General features: G+C 51.6%; 1 protein-coding gene and 1 long non-coding RNA gene across 7 annotated transcripts in view; one reads left to right on the top strand and one right to left on the bottom strand.

Moving 5' to 3' along the window:
- Nucleotides 1-5326: 5326 nt before the first annotated feature.
- NT5DC4 (5'-nucleotidase domain containing 4) overlaps nt 5327-14753 on the top strand; it is a 66151-nt gene continuing 56724 nt past the window's right edge. For all 5 annotated transcript variants that reach the window (XR_014783778.1, XR_014783777.1, XM_084804256.1 and 2 more), the window contains exon 1: nt 5327-5582. Coding sequence is in view for 3 of the 5 variants with exons in the window: in XM_084804256.1 (XP_084660382.1) it covers nt 5491-5582 (92 nt within the window). In the remaining 2 variants the exon portion in view is untranslated. The remainder of the gene's footprint in view (nt 5583-14753) is intronic.
- Nucleotides 7969-13018, bottom strand: LOC146340838 (uncharacterized). 2 transcript variants are annotated; one of them, XR_014783780.1, is made up of 3 exons: nt 12745-12897; nt 8714-8806; nt 7969-8538 (listed from the first exon to the last, which is right to left on the bottom strand). It is a non-coding gene; the product is annotated as an uncharacterized LOC146340838 (long non-coding RNA). The 2 variants fall into 2 exon arrangements; XR_014783779.1 differs by lacking the exon at nt 8714-8806 and having other exon boundaries at nt 12745-13018.

Here is a 14753-nt window from a genome sequence, read left to right as displayed (position 1 = left end):
CACGATGGCTATACGCTATCATCTCAGAGGCAGTATGCTGGGGAATATGACTGCGACCTAAGTGAGTTTAAGGTTGCAGCCTTATGGCGGCAGAAGCTTTCATGGATTAGAACCTGATGCATGGAGTGTTGTGCGTGGTTGGGGTTGGGGATAGGTGTGCATGTACATATATATACACACATGTTCCCAAAAGTGGCACCACCACAAATCTGATAGTGATTAAAGTGCCACCAAAGGAGTCTTGGTGGTTTGACAGAACAGCATTCCCTGAGACTCCGCAGCCTGCCCACAGGTAGCAGGAGAGGGGAAGCCAAAGCCTCCTCCCAAAGAGGTCCCGGGCTTTGCATTGAGCGTGCAGCCAGGAGGCGGATGCGGGCGGGGCGCCCCACGTTGGGGCGGCTCGGCTCCCCTCCTGGTGGGCAGGGACGGAGGGCCCCCTGCTGGACCATCTCCGCAATGGCGCCTGGCCGTATGCAGGTGCCCCCGGAGCCTTTTGCTCGTGCCCTTTCCCCCCTGTCGTTCATGTAAGTGGCAAATCATCCTCATCGGCTCCCTCCCATGCGCCGCCCCGCCTGCTCCTGCTGAAGCTGATGTGAGGACTGGGAACCAATTGCAAGGAGACTTTTCATGCTAGCGCCCCACTGTCCTCTGGGCAGCCACTGCAGCAGGGAGGGCCCGGGACCTGCTTTCCTAGATAAGGCCCTGATGCTGTGCTAGGCTTCCCTGAGCAGCGGGGAGGGGAAGATGACATGGTGCGAGGGCTAGACAGCCACCTGGGGAGACTGGGGAAGGAGAATGAAGTGACAAGGGGCTGGCAGGGGTCGAGGAGGGGGTTCAGGGGTCACAGAGGATGGGGCACCAGGGAGAGAGAGAATGGGGTGTGTACGAGAGAAAACGGTGCCTGAGAGAGAAGGGACACGTGTGTACATGTACACACACACACACACACATGAAGGGCACCCATGTAAATGTTGGATCCATTAAAACTGAACATCTTGAAACCACCATCAAATCATTGGTGATTTTATGTGGTTTGGCATCCTGTGTCTAAAGATCCATGAGGACCCATGCCTTGGATAAAATGTTTTTGTGCCTCAGCAGTGCTGGCAAGCACCAGAACTGTGCTTTACTGTGCAGTCTGAAGACACCAATGTAAACTTTATTGTGATGGTGGTTTCTGGAGGGAGGGGACATATAAAAATAATGCAGATTCAAGAGGATCTGTCTTAATTCTATGGGATCTGGCTTTTACCTAAGCCTCTTGGAAAAGCAAATTGTGTGTGTGTGGGCTGCTATGTGTAAGTTATCTGGCCGGGGCTTGGGAGGGACAAGAGCAGCCCTTCCCGATCTGGCTCCCAAACTATAGAAGATTCTCCAAAGGGGGGTTCCTCCCCCCTCCATCTGTTTTTAAATGGGGTCTTAAGGACTTTTCTTCCAGAGTGCATTTTTTTAGTCAGAGCCTTTGATTACATTTTTAGCTTGCTGTCTGCTGATATGGTTTTTACGCTGTGGATTGTGTTGGTGTATTTTTTAAACTACTGCTATTATTTGAGATTGTTTTTAATTTATTGTGCTCAGTGATTTATGACAGAAAGGCAGGGTGTAAATGTAGAAATAAATACAATTAAATAATCATAGTTTTATTTTCTGTCCCTTTCCCAGTGATCCCCAGCATGGAACTTCACTTCCACGGCCACTGCCACGCACAGGGCTGACACTGAGCATCTCTTCCACTGAGATTCCAATATGTCTTTTCTGGTTAGTCACTACCAGCTCCATTTGTACACTGAGCTGCATTTGCCATTTTATTCCCCATTCAGCCAGTTTAGACAGACTTGTGGAGATCCTCTTTTTGCTGCTACCTCCCTGAATAATTGGGTGTCATGCATACACTACTCACCCCTGACTCCTGGGCATGAATGAATAAATTAAATAGCACCCTCTTGTCAGGAGTGGGGACACCTCACTGCTTCCTTCCTTCCCTCCATTGTGAGAACAATCCCTTTACTCTGGCTGCCCTCTGCTTCCTCTTCTTTAGTTAATCCTCCTATCCAGTGACTGCTAAGTTTACTGGAGAGAAGCCTTTGTCCAAAGTCCACCTCTGGCCACATGCTTGTTGTCATGCTCAAAGAGTTGGTGCAGTGGGACTTGCCTTTCCAGATGCTCCACTGACCCTTCCTCAATACATTTTGTTGGACAGGGGAAGTGGCCTCATACTGAGACAGACGCTCAGTACTGTGGACAGCAGGGGTTCCTCTCCAGGTATTTCCCATCCTGTCTACCTGAGGTCCTTTTAAATCATAGAATCATAGAATAGTAGGGTTGGAAGGGGCCTACAAGGCCATCGAGTCCAACACCCTGCTCAATGCAGGAATCCAAGTCAGAGCATCCCTGACAAATGGCTGTCCAGCCTCGTCTTGAAGGCCTCCAGTGTGGGAGAGCCCACCACCTCCCCAGGTAATTGGTTCCATTGTTGTATTGCTCTTACAGTCAGGAAGTTTTTCCTGATGTTCAGCCGGAATCTGGCTTCCTGTAACTTGAGCCCATTATTCCGTGTCCTGCACTCTGGAATGATCAAGAAGAGATCCTGGCCTTCTTCTCTGTGACAACCTTTCAAGTACTTGAAGAGTGCTATCATATCTCCCCTCAGTCTTCTCTTCTTAAGCCTAAACATGCCCAGTTCTTTCCGTCTCTCTTCATAGGGCTTTGTTTCCAGTCCCTTGATCATCTTTGTTGCCCTCCTCTGAACCCTCTCCAGTTTGTCTGCATCCTTCTTAAAGTGTGGTGCCCAGAACTGGACACAGTACTCCAGATGAGGCCTAACCAGTGCTGAGTAGAGGGGAACTAGTACTTCCCGGGATTTGGAAGCGATGCTTCTATGAATGCATCCCAAAAGAGCATTGGCCTTTTTTGCAGCCACATCACATTGTTGGCTCATATTCAGCTTGTGATCGACAACAATTCCAAGATCCTTCTTGCTTGTAGTGTGGTTGAGCCACGTATCCCCCATCTTGTGACTGTGCATTTGGTTTCTTTTTCCTAGGTGCAGAACTTGGCATTTGTCCCTATTCAATGTCGTTCTGTTGTTTTCTGCCCAGCGCTCCAGTCTATCCAGATCACTTTGAATTCTGTTTCTGTCTTCCAAAGTATTAGCTATCCCTCCCAATTTTGTGTCATCTGCAAATTTGATCAGCATTCCCTGCAACTCCTCCTCCAAGTCATTAATAAAAATGTTGAAGAGCACTGGGCCCAGGACTGAGCCCTGCAGTACCCTACTCGTTACCTCTCCCCAGTTGGAGAAGGTCCCATTGATAAGCACTCTTTGAGTCCGATTCTGTAGCCAACTGTGGATCCACCGGATCGTTGTTTCATCTAGCCCACTTTGAGCTAGTTTGCTCATCAGGATATCATGGGGCACTTTTGTCGAAAGCTTTGCTGAAGTCGAGGTATATGATGTCTACAGCATTCCCACGGTCCACAAGGGAGGTGACTTGATCAAAAAATGAGATCAGATTTGTCTGGCAGGACTTGTTTTTGACAAATCCATGTTGGCTTCGAGTAATCACGGCATTGTTGTCAAGGTGCTTCCAGATGGATTGCTTTATGAGCTGCTCCAGAATTTTCCCAGGGATTGATGTCAGACTGACTGGTCTGTAGTTTCCAGGTTCCTCCTTTTTACCCTTTTTGAAGATAGGGACAACGTTAGCCATCCAGTCATCTGGCACTTCCCCCATCCTCCATGATTTCTCAAAGAGAATGGAGCAGTGGTCTCTACCTTCACTCATGCATTCCACAAATTTCTTGGCTCCACTCTTCACTTCCCTTTTTAATATTGGTCTCTTTTTCTTCCCAGTGACCATCTTTTGATGGGCTAATTCCTTGGTAATAGTCAGTGATGCTAGAATGATATTTCCTGAATGGTTTCATGAATGAGTAATTTACTTGCAATTTACTGGACAGCCACCTGTCAGGGATGCTCTGACTTGGATTCCTGCATCAAGCAGCGGGTTGGACTCGATGGCCTTGTAGGCCCCTTCCAGCCCTACTATTGATTCTATGACTTGCAGGGTGGGGTCTGAGGCAGGTGCTGTATAGGCTGTTTGGGAAGGCAGCAGTAAGGAACAGGTGGAATTTAGAGACAGTCACAGAAAGCAGAGAATATTTATCTGGAGTTATGTAAACCAGCGTTGCATTCTTGGGGAACTAAAAGTCTGGCTGCCTGGAAATTGCATGGATGTTTAATGGCAGTGCTGTCTGTTATTAGGGGCCTACTTGCTCCCATAGGTTTTTCATATTTGTGAGTAAAGCAAAGACCACAAAAGAACCACCAGTCTCCAGTGCATGAAATCAGATGCTGCTCACCCCTCAAGGAAGTGGAGCTCAGGTAACAATATTTTTGTTAAAAGACCCCATTTGATTACTTTAAGAACTCCCAGGCCCCGGTAATGTGTCATTTCTCAGGGCTAAAAATTCAGCTCTTTTCACCTCCATATGACTTGGTTCAGCCCCCAGGTGGCTTAGGTGAGGGTGTCTGTGCAACATCTTCCAACACTGAATTATAGAACAGTAGGGTTGGAAGGGGCCTACAGGGCCATCGAGTCCAGCCCCCTGCTCAGTGCAGGAATCCAAGTCAGAGCATCCCTGACAGATGGCTGTCCAGCCTCCTCTTGAATGCCTCCAGTGTGGGAGAGCAAATTTAGCTTTAATCTCCCTATCCTCCTTCAGTTGTCTTTTTACACCGTTATTGTCTAATAGCCTGCAGAACCATTTTGCATAAATTGAAAACATTTAGGATCCTCCTCCACCCGTTAATTTGGTACATACAACTTGTTAATTTGTTCTTGGAGAATAAGAGAGCACAAGAGAAGTCAGGTGTGACAACCCTTTATTAGCTGCCCCCCTTGCATCTTGTGAGAGAGTCCGGGCTAAAATGTCTACACTGTCCTGGTGACAGCTGCTGTTCCAAGCACAAGCCACAGTTTCATGGCATTCTTTGCTGCACCTCTGTGCTAAATGCCACAATTTCCCCAAGGTCCGTAGAAAAGACTCCCGCTCTTCCCCCCCCTTCGCAAAGTGCCCCACCGCAGCTCCTCGAAACCGGCCCAGGCAAGCCGAGGGAGGCTGTGCGCCTGGACTGGTCGGCTGGGAGCAGGAAAAGCAGAGAATGAAGGAAAGACTGAAGTTGCCGCTGCGGGGGAGCGGTGGAGGGTCGGCAGCAGCAGCAGCAGCAAAAAATACGCCGGCCAGGAGGAGCAAAGTCCCAGGCCGAAAGGAGGGCAGCTCTCCCAGCCCAGACGCAAGAAGCCAGGCCGGCTGGGGTTAGGGGCCGGGCCGGCGAGGCCGAAGGCCTGCGAGGGGCCGGGGGAGGGGACCATCGGCTGGGCAGGCTTGATAGCCTATCTCGCGGGTCAAAAGGCATCCCGCAGCCCGAGCGCCGCCTCCTCCTCGTCCTCACCGCCCGCAGCGGCTGCAGCCGGCCCCAGCCCGGAGATGGGCAGCATTGCCGAGGAGTCTGCGCCGGCCATGGCGCCCGGCGCCCAGCAGGAGCCCCGCGCGCCGGCCAAGCGGGACTGCCACCATCGGTAAGGCAGCAGGGCGCCCGCGCGGGCGGCGTCCCGCTTGGCCTCCCTCGCAGGGCGCGCTGCAGAGCCCGCCCTGCGGCGGCGGCGGGCGCCCGCGCGGCGTGCGGGCTACGGGCGACCCCTGGCCGGGCCCCTCGGCCGGCGCCCGGGCCGGCTGCGCGCAGCGTCACGCGCGGGAGGGGAGCTGCCCGGACCCGCGCCGAGCGTGCCGGCGGGACAGGGTCGTGTCCAGCAGAGCGGGCGGGCGAGAGGCGAGCGCCCGCCGCCTTCCCGGGCTTGCTCGCTGCCAGCCTCGGTTGCTGCGTTGCCGGGGCATCCTGCAGCCCCGCCACGTGCTCCTAGGGCCGGGCGAGGTGTGACAGGGGAGGCCTTAAAGCGCAAATGGCGTCGGCGGGGGGCTGGACCGATCATTAACGGGATTGGAGCAAGCCCGGGGAGGGCATTTCTTTGCCCCCACCCCGCCGGGGTCCTGCGGAAAATCCTCCTTCTAGAGCTGGTATTTGCTTTGGGGGAGATCTCCCTTTGGCACATCAGCCGGGGAGGAAAGGGTTAATTCCCCCCCTGCCTGCTGTGGTTCTGTGACTGCCCCCCCCCCGCAAATAGACCTCCCCCCGAGGCCGCCAAGGACCCGGCGCAGAGCGGCGCCCGTGACGGGCTCAGCCGGAGGAAACCTGTCGGGGCGCGGGGGCGGGGCCCCTTCCAGACCGAGCGCTCTGCAGAGGCGGCCCGCGAATGGCGAGCGGGCGTCTGCGGGCCGCTCCGCATCCCGCGCTTCCCGTGGAAGTGCGGAGGCTGTTCCGGGGAAGAGGCAGGCCGGGGGCCGGGCTTCGGGCCTTCGCTCACGCCGCCCACGCTGGCCCTGGGGGCTGACCCGTCCCGCTCTCCGCCCAGAAAATCCCCCATCGTTCAGGCCCACATGTTCCCCCACCCCGCATGGGAGGGCCCTCACTTGACGGGGTGTGTGTGTGTGCTGGGCCCCACATTTCCTCCATTTCAGAGCGAATTTCCACATCAAAAGAGTTTTCTGCCCTAAGGACTTGAATTGTCTCTCATGCGGCCCTCTTCTTGGCCAGCTTAAAGGGCAAGTGCTTTTCTTGCTCCCTCCTCCTTCCCACTCTGCCCCCCAGTGTTAAATCTGTTCCCCCACCCCATGCAGGCCAAAGGGGCAGAAATGGGACAGAGGAGGTGGGCAGTGGGTGACTGGGAGGGAGGCATCAGCCTAGCTATGCCTCGCCAGGGATAACTGACCCCATCTTGAGGACTGGGGTGGGCCTGGAAGGCTGTCAGTCCTGGGTGGTCAGGAGGAGCATCCCAGCAAAGGAGCTGCCCAGGCTCCTCCAGAGAGGAATGGAAGCAGCCCATGGGACAGGCAAAGAGACCCCTGCTCCGCACCAGGTGTTCTTGGGACAGGGGATGCCCAGCAGGACTCCTGTGTGTTGGCCGGTCACCCTGAATATGCAAAGTGGTTTTGGGGTAGGAGACCTTGGCCCACCTGCCCCTAACTGAAATGTCTGGAATGCCACAAGGACCAATTGTTCAACAATAGCCAAAGGGGTGTGAATTCACTTTGGAATGAATGAAAGAATGAACGGAAAGAGGCTCATTTCATTCCATTTTCTTTCATTCCAAAATGAATGCTCTGAGGAATGAATGGGGCTCCCATTCTTACCATTTGAGGGTGGAGATAATCTTTCCCTGGTGGCATCAGCATCAACAGGAGCTGAGTTTGGCAGCTGATCCTGGAAGCTGCCCTATTGTTTTCCGAGAAGGACTCTGGCAATGTGTCATTCCGGGGTGGAGGATGGAAATCACCAATGGGGGCCACCATTTTTTTGGGTTGTGGATACAATTTCCTCTCCCCCTCAAAATCAATACCCTGGAATGATGGAATGCATGGGGCATTCTGGGAAAAGTGGTGGTTGCCAGGAGCAGTCGCTGATCTCAGCTCCTGCTGCCATCACCACAGACTGTACCAAAAAATAGTAAGAAGGAAGAGGAAAAAAGAAAGAAAGACACCAAAGATGAATGTGAATAACAAAATTAATTCAGTCTTTAATAATAAATGTAAATCACAAAACTTATTTTAAAAAGATCTTGCACACCTCTGCAATGGGTCATGGAGACACTCCCTTCTTGGTAGTCTTTTCTGCTCTGTCCAGCGCGATCAAAGGTGGTGCTTGACTCCTTATTCAGGCAGCATCCTTACTTGCAAGCTCAGGAGAAGAAGCCAGATGATGGGCAGAAGAGGGATGTCAAAACCTTCCTAACAAAACCCTAAGTGGCTGCTGCTGTGACAAAGTCACCCTGTGCCCTTGCTACATTCAATTTGAATAAGGAGGATCTGCAAGTAAGAATGTAAGAACCGGGAACCAATTTCAGCCTCATCTGCATTCTAAAAGGATTTGGTTAGATCTGGGTCAGCGGTACCTAAGAACTCTTTCATAGCCTTCTTCAGATTCCACTCACAACCTGTTGGCATAAGCAGCAATATCCCCCTCACAGCTCTGTATCCTTCCCAATTGCCCCCTTGGCTGCTTGGTGTTCTGAAGGCAGCCTCTGGCGTTCTGTCTCCATCTCCTCGAAGACCACAGCTCAATTATGCTGTGTGTGGAACTGGAACTGTGTGTTCTTTGGGCTTCCCATTGCAGCACATTTTTACAGTGAAGCTGAATTATGTTTTCTCCCAATTCAGTGATTGCTTCCTATAGTTTAGTGGCTGTGGAATGTAGCAAGGGCATGAGATGATGTCAACACAGCAGGCTGCACACCCTGAAGAGATGTATTAGTGAGTGTTTGATCACCCTCTGACCTTGCCCCCATTTGGCTACCTCATTTGAGCTTGTGAATTTTGTTTGGGCATTGGTCATCTACTGTTCCTTCTTGTGAGATTGCAGTTTCAGGCACATTTTCTGGAGGCAGGAATCCAATGGGTGTCGCACATGGTTTGGAGGAACCCCTGCATGGATAGCAAAAGAGTCATTGCTAGGCCCCATCCTATTCTCATGGAGTTCTCCCACAGCTGTTGTAGTCTAGGAGTCCTACGTAAGTAGGCCTGGGGAGCTGCATCCCATCTACATTTGCCTGGGAACTTGGAATGTTTCTGAGATGCTGGCATGTGAGATTAACCTTACCAGACAGGAGGCTGCTTGGCAGAGAGGACATCTGCTGGCTATGGCCCTCAGACTGGCCCCTGATTCTCCAGATGTCCCCTGGTTCCTCAGGACCTGCTTGTAAAAAGCTGAAGCTCTTTATCTTTTCTCCACCATGCTTTATTTGGCTGCTTAATCCCTCTTTAAGTGTTCTGCATCTGTGTATAGCCCTCCTCCTCCTCCCATGTTTTCATTGCCCTGTATCCATGGAGGCACTCTACGTGACCCAGAATGCTGATTTTCTAGCATTCTCCATCATGTGGACAGCCTCCCCTTCAGGAAGCCACCTCCAGGAGTACAGGGTGAGGAAAACATGTCGGGGGGAGGGGGGTGCGGCTCCAGGAAGAGATGGGAAAGCCTCCTGTTTGAAAGCCTAGAGAGCCCTGTCCAATGGACCAGTGGTCTGACTCACAAGGCATATCGCAGCAGCTTATACCAAGGTCTGCTTGATGGGCAATATGTCACGAGAGGCCTTCTTTGGGACTTCTACCTGCAGGGGCTCTTGGACATCAATCCCATTAACAGTGAACTCAGCTGATGTGTGCCAACCAATTGGAGACAAAATGGGGCCATGGAGAACCTCAAGGTTTGCAGAAGTACCATCTTTAAAAGACCAAAAACCTTAGGGGGCAAATAACCCTGCAAATAACCCTGCCCATTGAGGACTGGTGGCACTCAGTAGTCATGGAATGCTGAGTGTCAGTTGGAAAGAAACCAAAGCCGAAGAGGTTGCTGGGTGGGTAGGGGGGCAGGGGCATTCTGGAGGCAGGCATGGCTGGCTCAGTGGGACTCTGCACAGAAGAACTCCTACTAGGAATTGCAGAAACACTGCAACCTTTGGTTGCAGGTTCCACTTGTAAATGTAGGACAAGCCCATTCCAGGGTCAGTTCTGGAGGCAGCATGTCCAGAGTCACACTGTTTGCAGTTGCTGGAAGCAAACACATAGCTCTCTTGGCTTTGGTTGGGGCCTCCTCCCCATTGCTGCACCTACCAGGACAGCTTCTGGAAACCCTCTCCCCATTTCTGACATCTGCTCCCATTGTGTGCTCAGGCCTTGGCCAGAGTGGGATTCCCAAGGAGGAAAGCTCCTGTGTGGATGGGGTGCTGCCTGGCTCTGGGAGGTGCTTCATCAGCCTGCATTTGGCGGAGTGGCCATGGGGCAATTGTCCAAGGCTAATAAAGCAATGGCCTGTTCCAGAGGATTGCAGGCAATGATGAAATGCTCTGACGCATGGCCTGAGGTCAACCTAAGGCCTTTGGGCAGGCCCCTCCGAGGTTTACTTTGGTGCAAGCAGACTTGTCCTAGTGGTGGGTAGACATGGCCAGAAGAGTTTTTGTTCATGTGGGCAGGAAAAGCCACTGCTGCCTCATGGTGGCTGCTGCTCAAGAACACTGTGTGGTTGGTGAGGGGTCCCTGCTACCGCTTTTTGCCTGGGGCCTGGCTTGGGCTGCACAGTTTAGGAGTTTACTTAATGGGAGCCTCTGGCTGGCACAGGGAAGCAGGATCTAGGAACCTGCATGGTGAGAAACATTATGCATTTAACACAGAACCCGAAGCTCCTGTTAATTAGATGGTGAGATTTCTGGGTGAAGTTTTTGTTTGTAAGAGAGCCAGCTTCTAGGCCTCATGGTCCTAGTGGAAAGCCCACAAAAGGCATGAATAGTTTCAAACTGTGAAGACAAAAAAGGACAAATACGGAGATGGTGCCAAACCCGAAACTCCCCCGAAGGACCTGTGGTGATGCTAGCAGACAAAAAAGCAGATGGAATCCAAAGCACACTGGGGGGCAGGGGCAGAACTGGCTGCAGTCAAGACTTTTGCAAGATGAATGCTGGTGAGTGAGGCTTTCCATTTAAGACAGAGATCTTGGCTATGCTAAAAATCAACTCAGTTGGCTGCAGCAAGGCAGTGTTAGGGGTAACCTTTCCTTTCTGGCTGGCAGTCCGAATAGACCATGTCCTGGGATGCAGCACGTTCCAAGTGGGGTGCCCCCACTTCTATCAGGCTGAAGTTGATCCTAGAGCACAGGGCTGGATGATATAGCTAAACCATCTTTTTAAGCCAGGCTTAGGATCCCAGAATCTTTTCCTGGATGTTAGATGCACTCAGTGGGGAACAGGGGAGCCTGAATTTCATAGCTCATAAAACAGGTATTGGGAAACCTGTTGACACAGCCTGCCCTGGAGCAATGATAATGTGACATAGCCTCCTTCCCTCTGCCCAGCACCCAGCAAGCCCATCTCCTTCTGGGCATCAGCATTGCTTCTAGGCCCAGCAAGCAAAACTGTCCAAGATGTTTGTACATCAGGCTGGAGTGCTAGTAAATAGCAGCATGGCAGGGGTAGAGAATATGTGTATTCAAACGAATGGAAACAGAAAGAAATGAGAAAATTGGCTGATATATATCATGCTTCTTATCAGTTAGATGTTATTGGTCTTATTAGAAATGGTAATAACTGACAATAGAGGCCCCCTCTCCCTTCCCCATGCAACAGAGGACAAGAAAAATAAGGCAGGAGGCTCCCATAAGAAGCAAACAGACAAAGCAATAAGAAGGAAGAATAGGCTGAGAATAGAATACAATGGAAAATGGTGTGTAGGAGGGTGAGAGGAAGCCAAGGAGGGCACTCGTGGAGTCGCTGCTCAGAAAGACAAACATGTGCCACATAGGAGTGAAGGGCTCAGGGCTGATTCTAGATGATCTTCTCTGTAGTACAACTGGGCACCCTATCGCTAATTCAGAGGCACACTGAAAGGGGGGCGGGGCGGGGGCCATGGGCCTTCCAGTACTGCAAAACGGCCCTTTGGGCAGCTCTCCAAATCTGAAGCACCTGAGGCTGGCGACAAAAGGTGGGTATGGCTGGGCATCTGCCAAGGACCCACACCAGCAGGGGCCCACTGGCAAGAGCCCCCTGGAGCTGCTCCTCCTCTTCATCCTTGCAACCTGCCGGCTCCGCTGCCTCTCGCTCCTGCCCAGGTAACGGAGGTGGTGAGGAGGAGGAGCAGGAGACGCCGCGGCTGCCTGGCTCCCTGCCTGCCGAGGGGGAGGAGCAAGAGCAGCTGTGGCGATGGCAGTGAGAAGGGAGACTCGCTGAAGGGGGCCTTGCCCAAGGCCCTCAAAAACCTGAGCCAGCACCAGCCTGACACTCGGGGTGTGCTCAAAGGGCAGGGGGCCGTCTTCGCAGGCGATTTTGTGCGAAGGTAGAGCAGTCTGAGTTCCTCTGCGACAGGTGACGCTGTCACCCATCCCTTGCCAACCGGCTGCTTCCCTCTTGAAAAGCCACGTTTCCTGAAACTCCTTTTACTCCGCCTTTTTTTCTTACTGAAAGCGGCTCCCTGGCAGTTTTACCAGTGTGTCATGCCCCCCCCCCCCGCCATTAAATCCTGGGCGTGCCTCTGTGACCTGGCAGTGATGTGGTCAAGGGGGTGGGACACCCCATTCCCTCTTCATTCCCCAATGGAAGTAGCTTTTCCCATTCCCATTGAGAAAATCCCCAGGAGCACAGCAGTGACCCCTCACATTACCACAGTAGTGGGGACACTCAATCACCTTAAGTAGCCTGCTTTTAATCTTTAACAGATCCCCCCTTCTGGGCATGATTACTCAGAAGTAAGAAATAAATCTTGCTCCCCTGCAATGAATGGGTTAAAAGCTAACATTAAGGTAACTATTGCTAGCAGGGAGAAGGAGAAACGGAGGAAGGGGTTGGAAGCAATAGGCAAAAGTGCACACATGAGAAAAAAATAGGGTGGGAGCAAGAACTCTGCAGCAGATTGCTGAGGTGTGGTGAAACAGGTCGGGGGAGCTCCCAGGAGCCTTCAGATACTGCACTGGAGAACTGGGGATGTTGGTTTCTTCAGGGAAATCTGCACACATGGGGAAAATTAGTTGCTCGCCATTCATACACAATAAGGTAGTAGGGGTGGGGGAGCCTGGACAAGGGTGGGAAACAAGCCTCTCTCATCGGTTGAGCAGCCCCTGCCAGGTTGAAGTCCTTCAGTTCTACTCACCTCATCCCACCTGGAAGTATGTTCCTTTCAAGCTCTGAAAACCAGATTTTAAAGGTACACTGCACTCAACTTATCTTGCTTCGTGTGTCCCTGACAAACCAAAGCCGATTCCATGAAAATCCCGGTAAAGCTGCGACGCACTTCTCATTCTGTTGTCATAAAGATACCCCCCCCCCCCCCCAGTATCTGAAGGTCAGGTTCAGTGGAGAAATCTAAGTAAGGTTAATCCGAGTTGCCACATCCTGGTAAACTTTATGACACTCTCAAAACATGTGAACTGCATTAGGCTTATGGAAATGCCAAGAAGCATTATTATCATAGACACCATTAAATTCAAGACAGGGTAATTGGTCAGGGCCCCAATATATTTACAACAGAGTTTTTTAATGAATAAACTGGAGGCATAAATCTAAGGTAGCCATTCATTGTGATAGTTTGGACTAGCTGAACTTGAAGCTGCGTGGGTGAAGTGGGGCAGGGCTGATGCCAAGGGGAGCTACAGAAGTTACTGTGTGCCTGCTGCAGGGAGAGATGATGGACTAGAGCAGCCTTACCATGCTTGCCATTTCTGTTGACATCTACAGCCCCCTCCCCCCCAGCCGTTAGGCTTTTAAAAGAGACTAATTCCCACCAGGTTGCAGGGTTGCCCCTGGAGAGGAAAGCACCCTCCCCCCATATGCCTGTGCATCACACATGCACAGCAATTTGGCTTTTTAAACAGTGTAATTGCTGGTGTGTGTGTGTGTGTGTGTGTGCGCGCGCGCGCGTGTGTATGTGTGTGGATGGATGGATGGATGGATGGATGGATAGATAAGGAAGCCTTGTTGGCAGACACTAGGCAGAGTATCTGCCAGCAAATCTAATGAAGTGCATGTGAGAGGTTCTGGAGAAGGGTTCAAGGGAATCCTTCAGCTCAAAGGTTCTGAGGCCAGTTATAGCCTTTGAGCACCGGAAGGGCGATTTCCAGATACACAGAAGGTGGTTATCTTGTTCTTCCTTTGGAAAGGGTGGGTGGGTGTCTAGGCTTTAGGTGAAGTTTAAAGTATTGTTCTAATGGACACTGGAAATGTCAGCAAAAAACAGCAGAAGTGGGCAACACACATGGACCCCCTGGCTGCTTCCACAGCCCCTTCTGCCCCACTCTGCTGCCAATATGCTGCGGTGGCCTTGGCGTCGTTAGCAGCCCCACCTCCCCACAATTTGCCTTTAAAACAGGGTGTGCAGGGAGTTCACTTGTTGGGCAGCAGAATCATGCTCCTGGAAGCTTCATGGGAGCACATCTTTGCTTCTGGACAAGGCACATGCTCCCCTTGCACCTGGTTTTAAAGGGAAATGATGACTTTTTTTGCCACCACTGCTGCATCTCCAGATTTCAATGGCAAAATCGGAGGCATGGTGGCTGTTTCAGCAGCAGGGTGTGTGTGTGCAGCTCCTGTTGAGTTCTGTTGGGGAAACTGGTTCCTGACCCGAAGTTGCCTATCCCTAATACATACACATGATGTGGAGAGGGGGGATTATAAGATTGGAGGTTAGAGGGAACTGAAATGTAGAAAGTACAGACTGTAATACTTATGTATTTAAGCTGGCCATTCACAAAAGGGTTGTTGGGTGAGAACACACGACATGCCTGTGAGGTGGTTAACACATGTAGTGTGATAAAAAGTCTTTGTGCTGTTCAAGCTATAGGAGATAGAGCTGAAACTCTCAATTAATTGTTGTGCAGCTGTTTCCCACTGAAATCTGTCTTTGAAGTTCCTTTGTTCAAGAACAGGCCCCTTAAACTCATTGACGGAGTGTCCCGGAATGTTGAAATGCTCCTCCACTAGTTTTTTAATATTGCCATTTCTGATGTCAGATTTGTGTCCATTTAGATGTTTGTGTAGAGGCTGTCCTGTTTGTCCTACATAGAATTCAGTAGAGCAGGGGTGGCCAGCACCCACCCCTCTCTTCCCCTTTTGGCAGCCCCCACTGTTGCTGTGCCATCAAATTTGCTACCAAAAAGTGTTGCT

The sequence above is a fragment of the Heloderma suspectum genome, chromosome 6 (genome assembly GCF_057233095.1).
Source record: "Heloderma suspectum isolate Gila_16-S chromosome 6, 16-S_ref, whole genome shotgun sequence".
Taxonomy (NCBI): domain Eukaryota; kingdom Metazoa; phylum Chordata; class Lepidosauria; order Squamata; family Helodermatidae; genus Heloderma; species Heloderma suspectum.
This window is presented reverse-complemented; position numbering and strand designations above follow the sequence as displayed.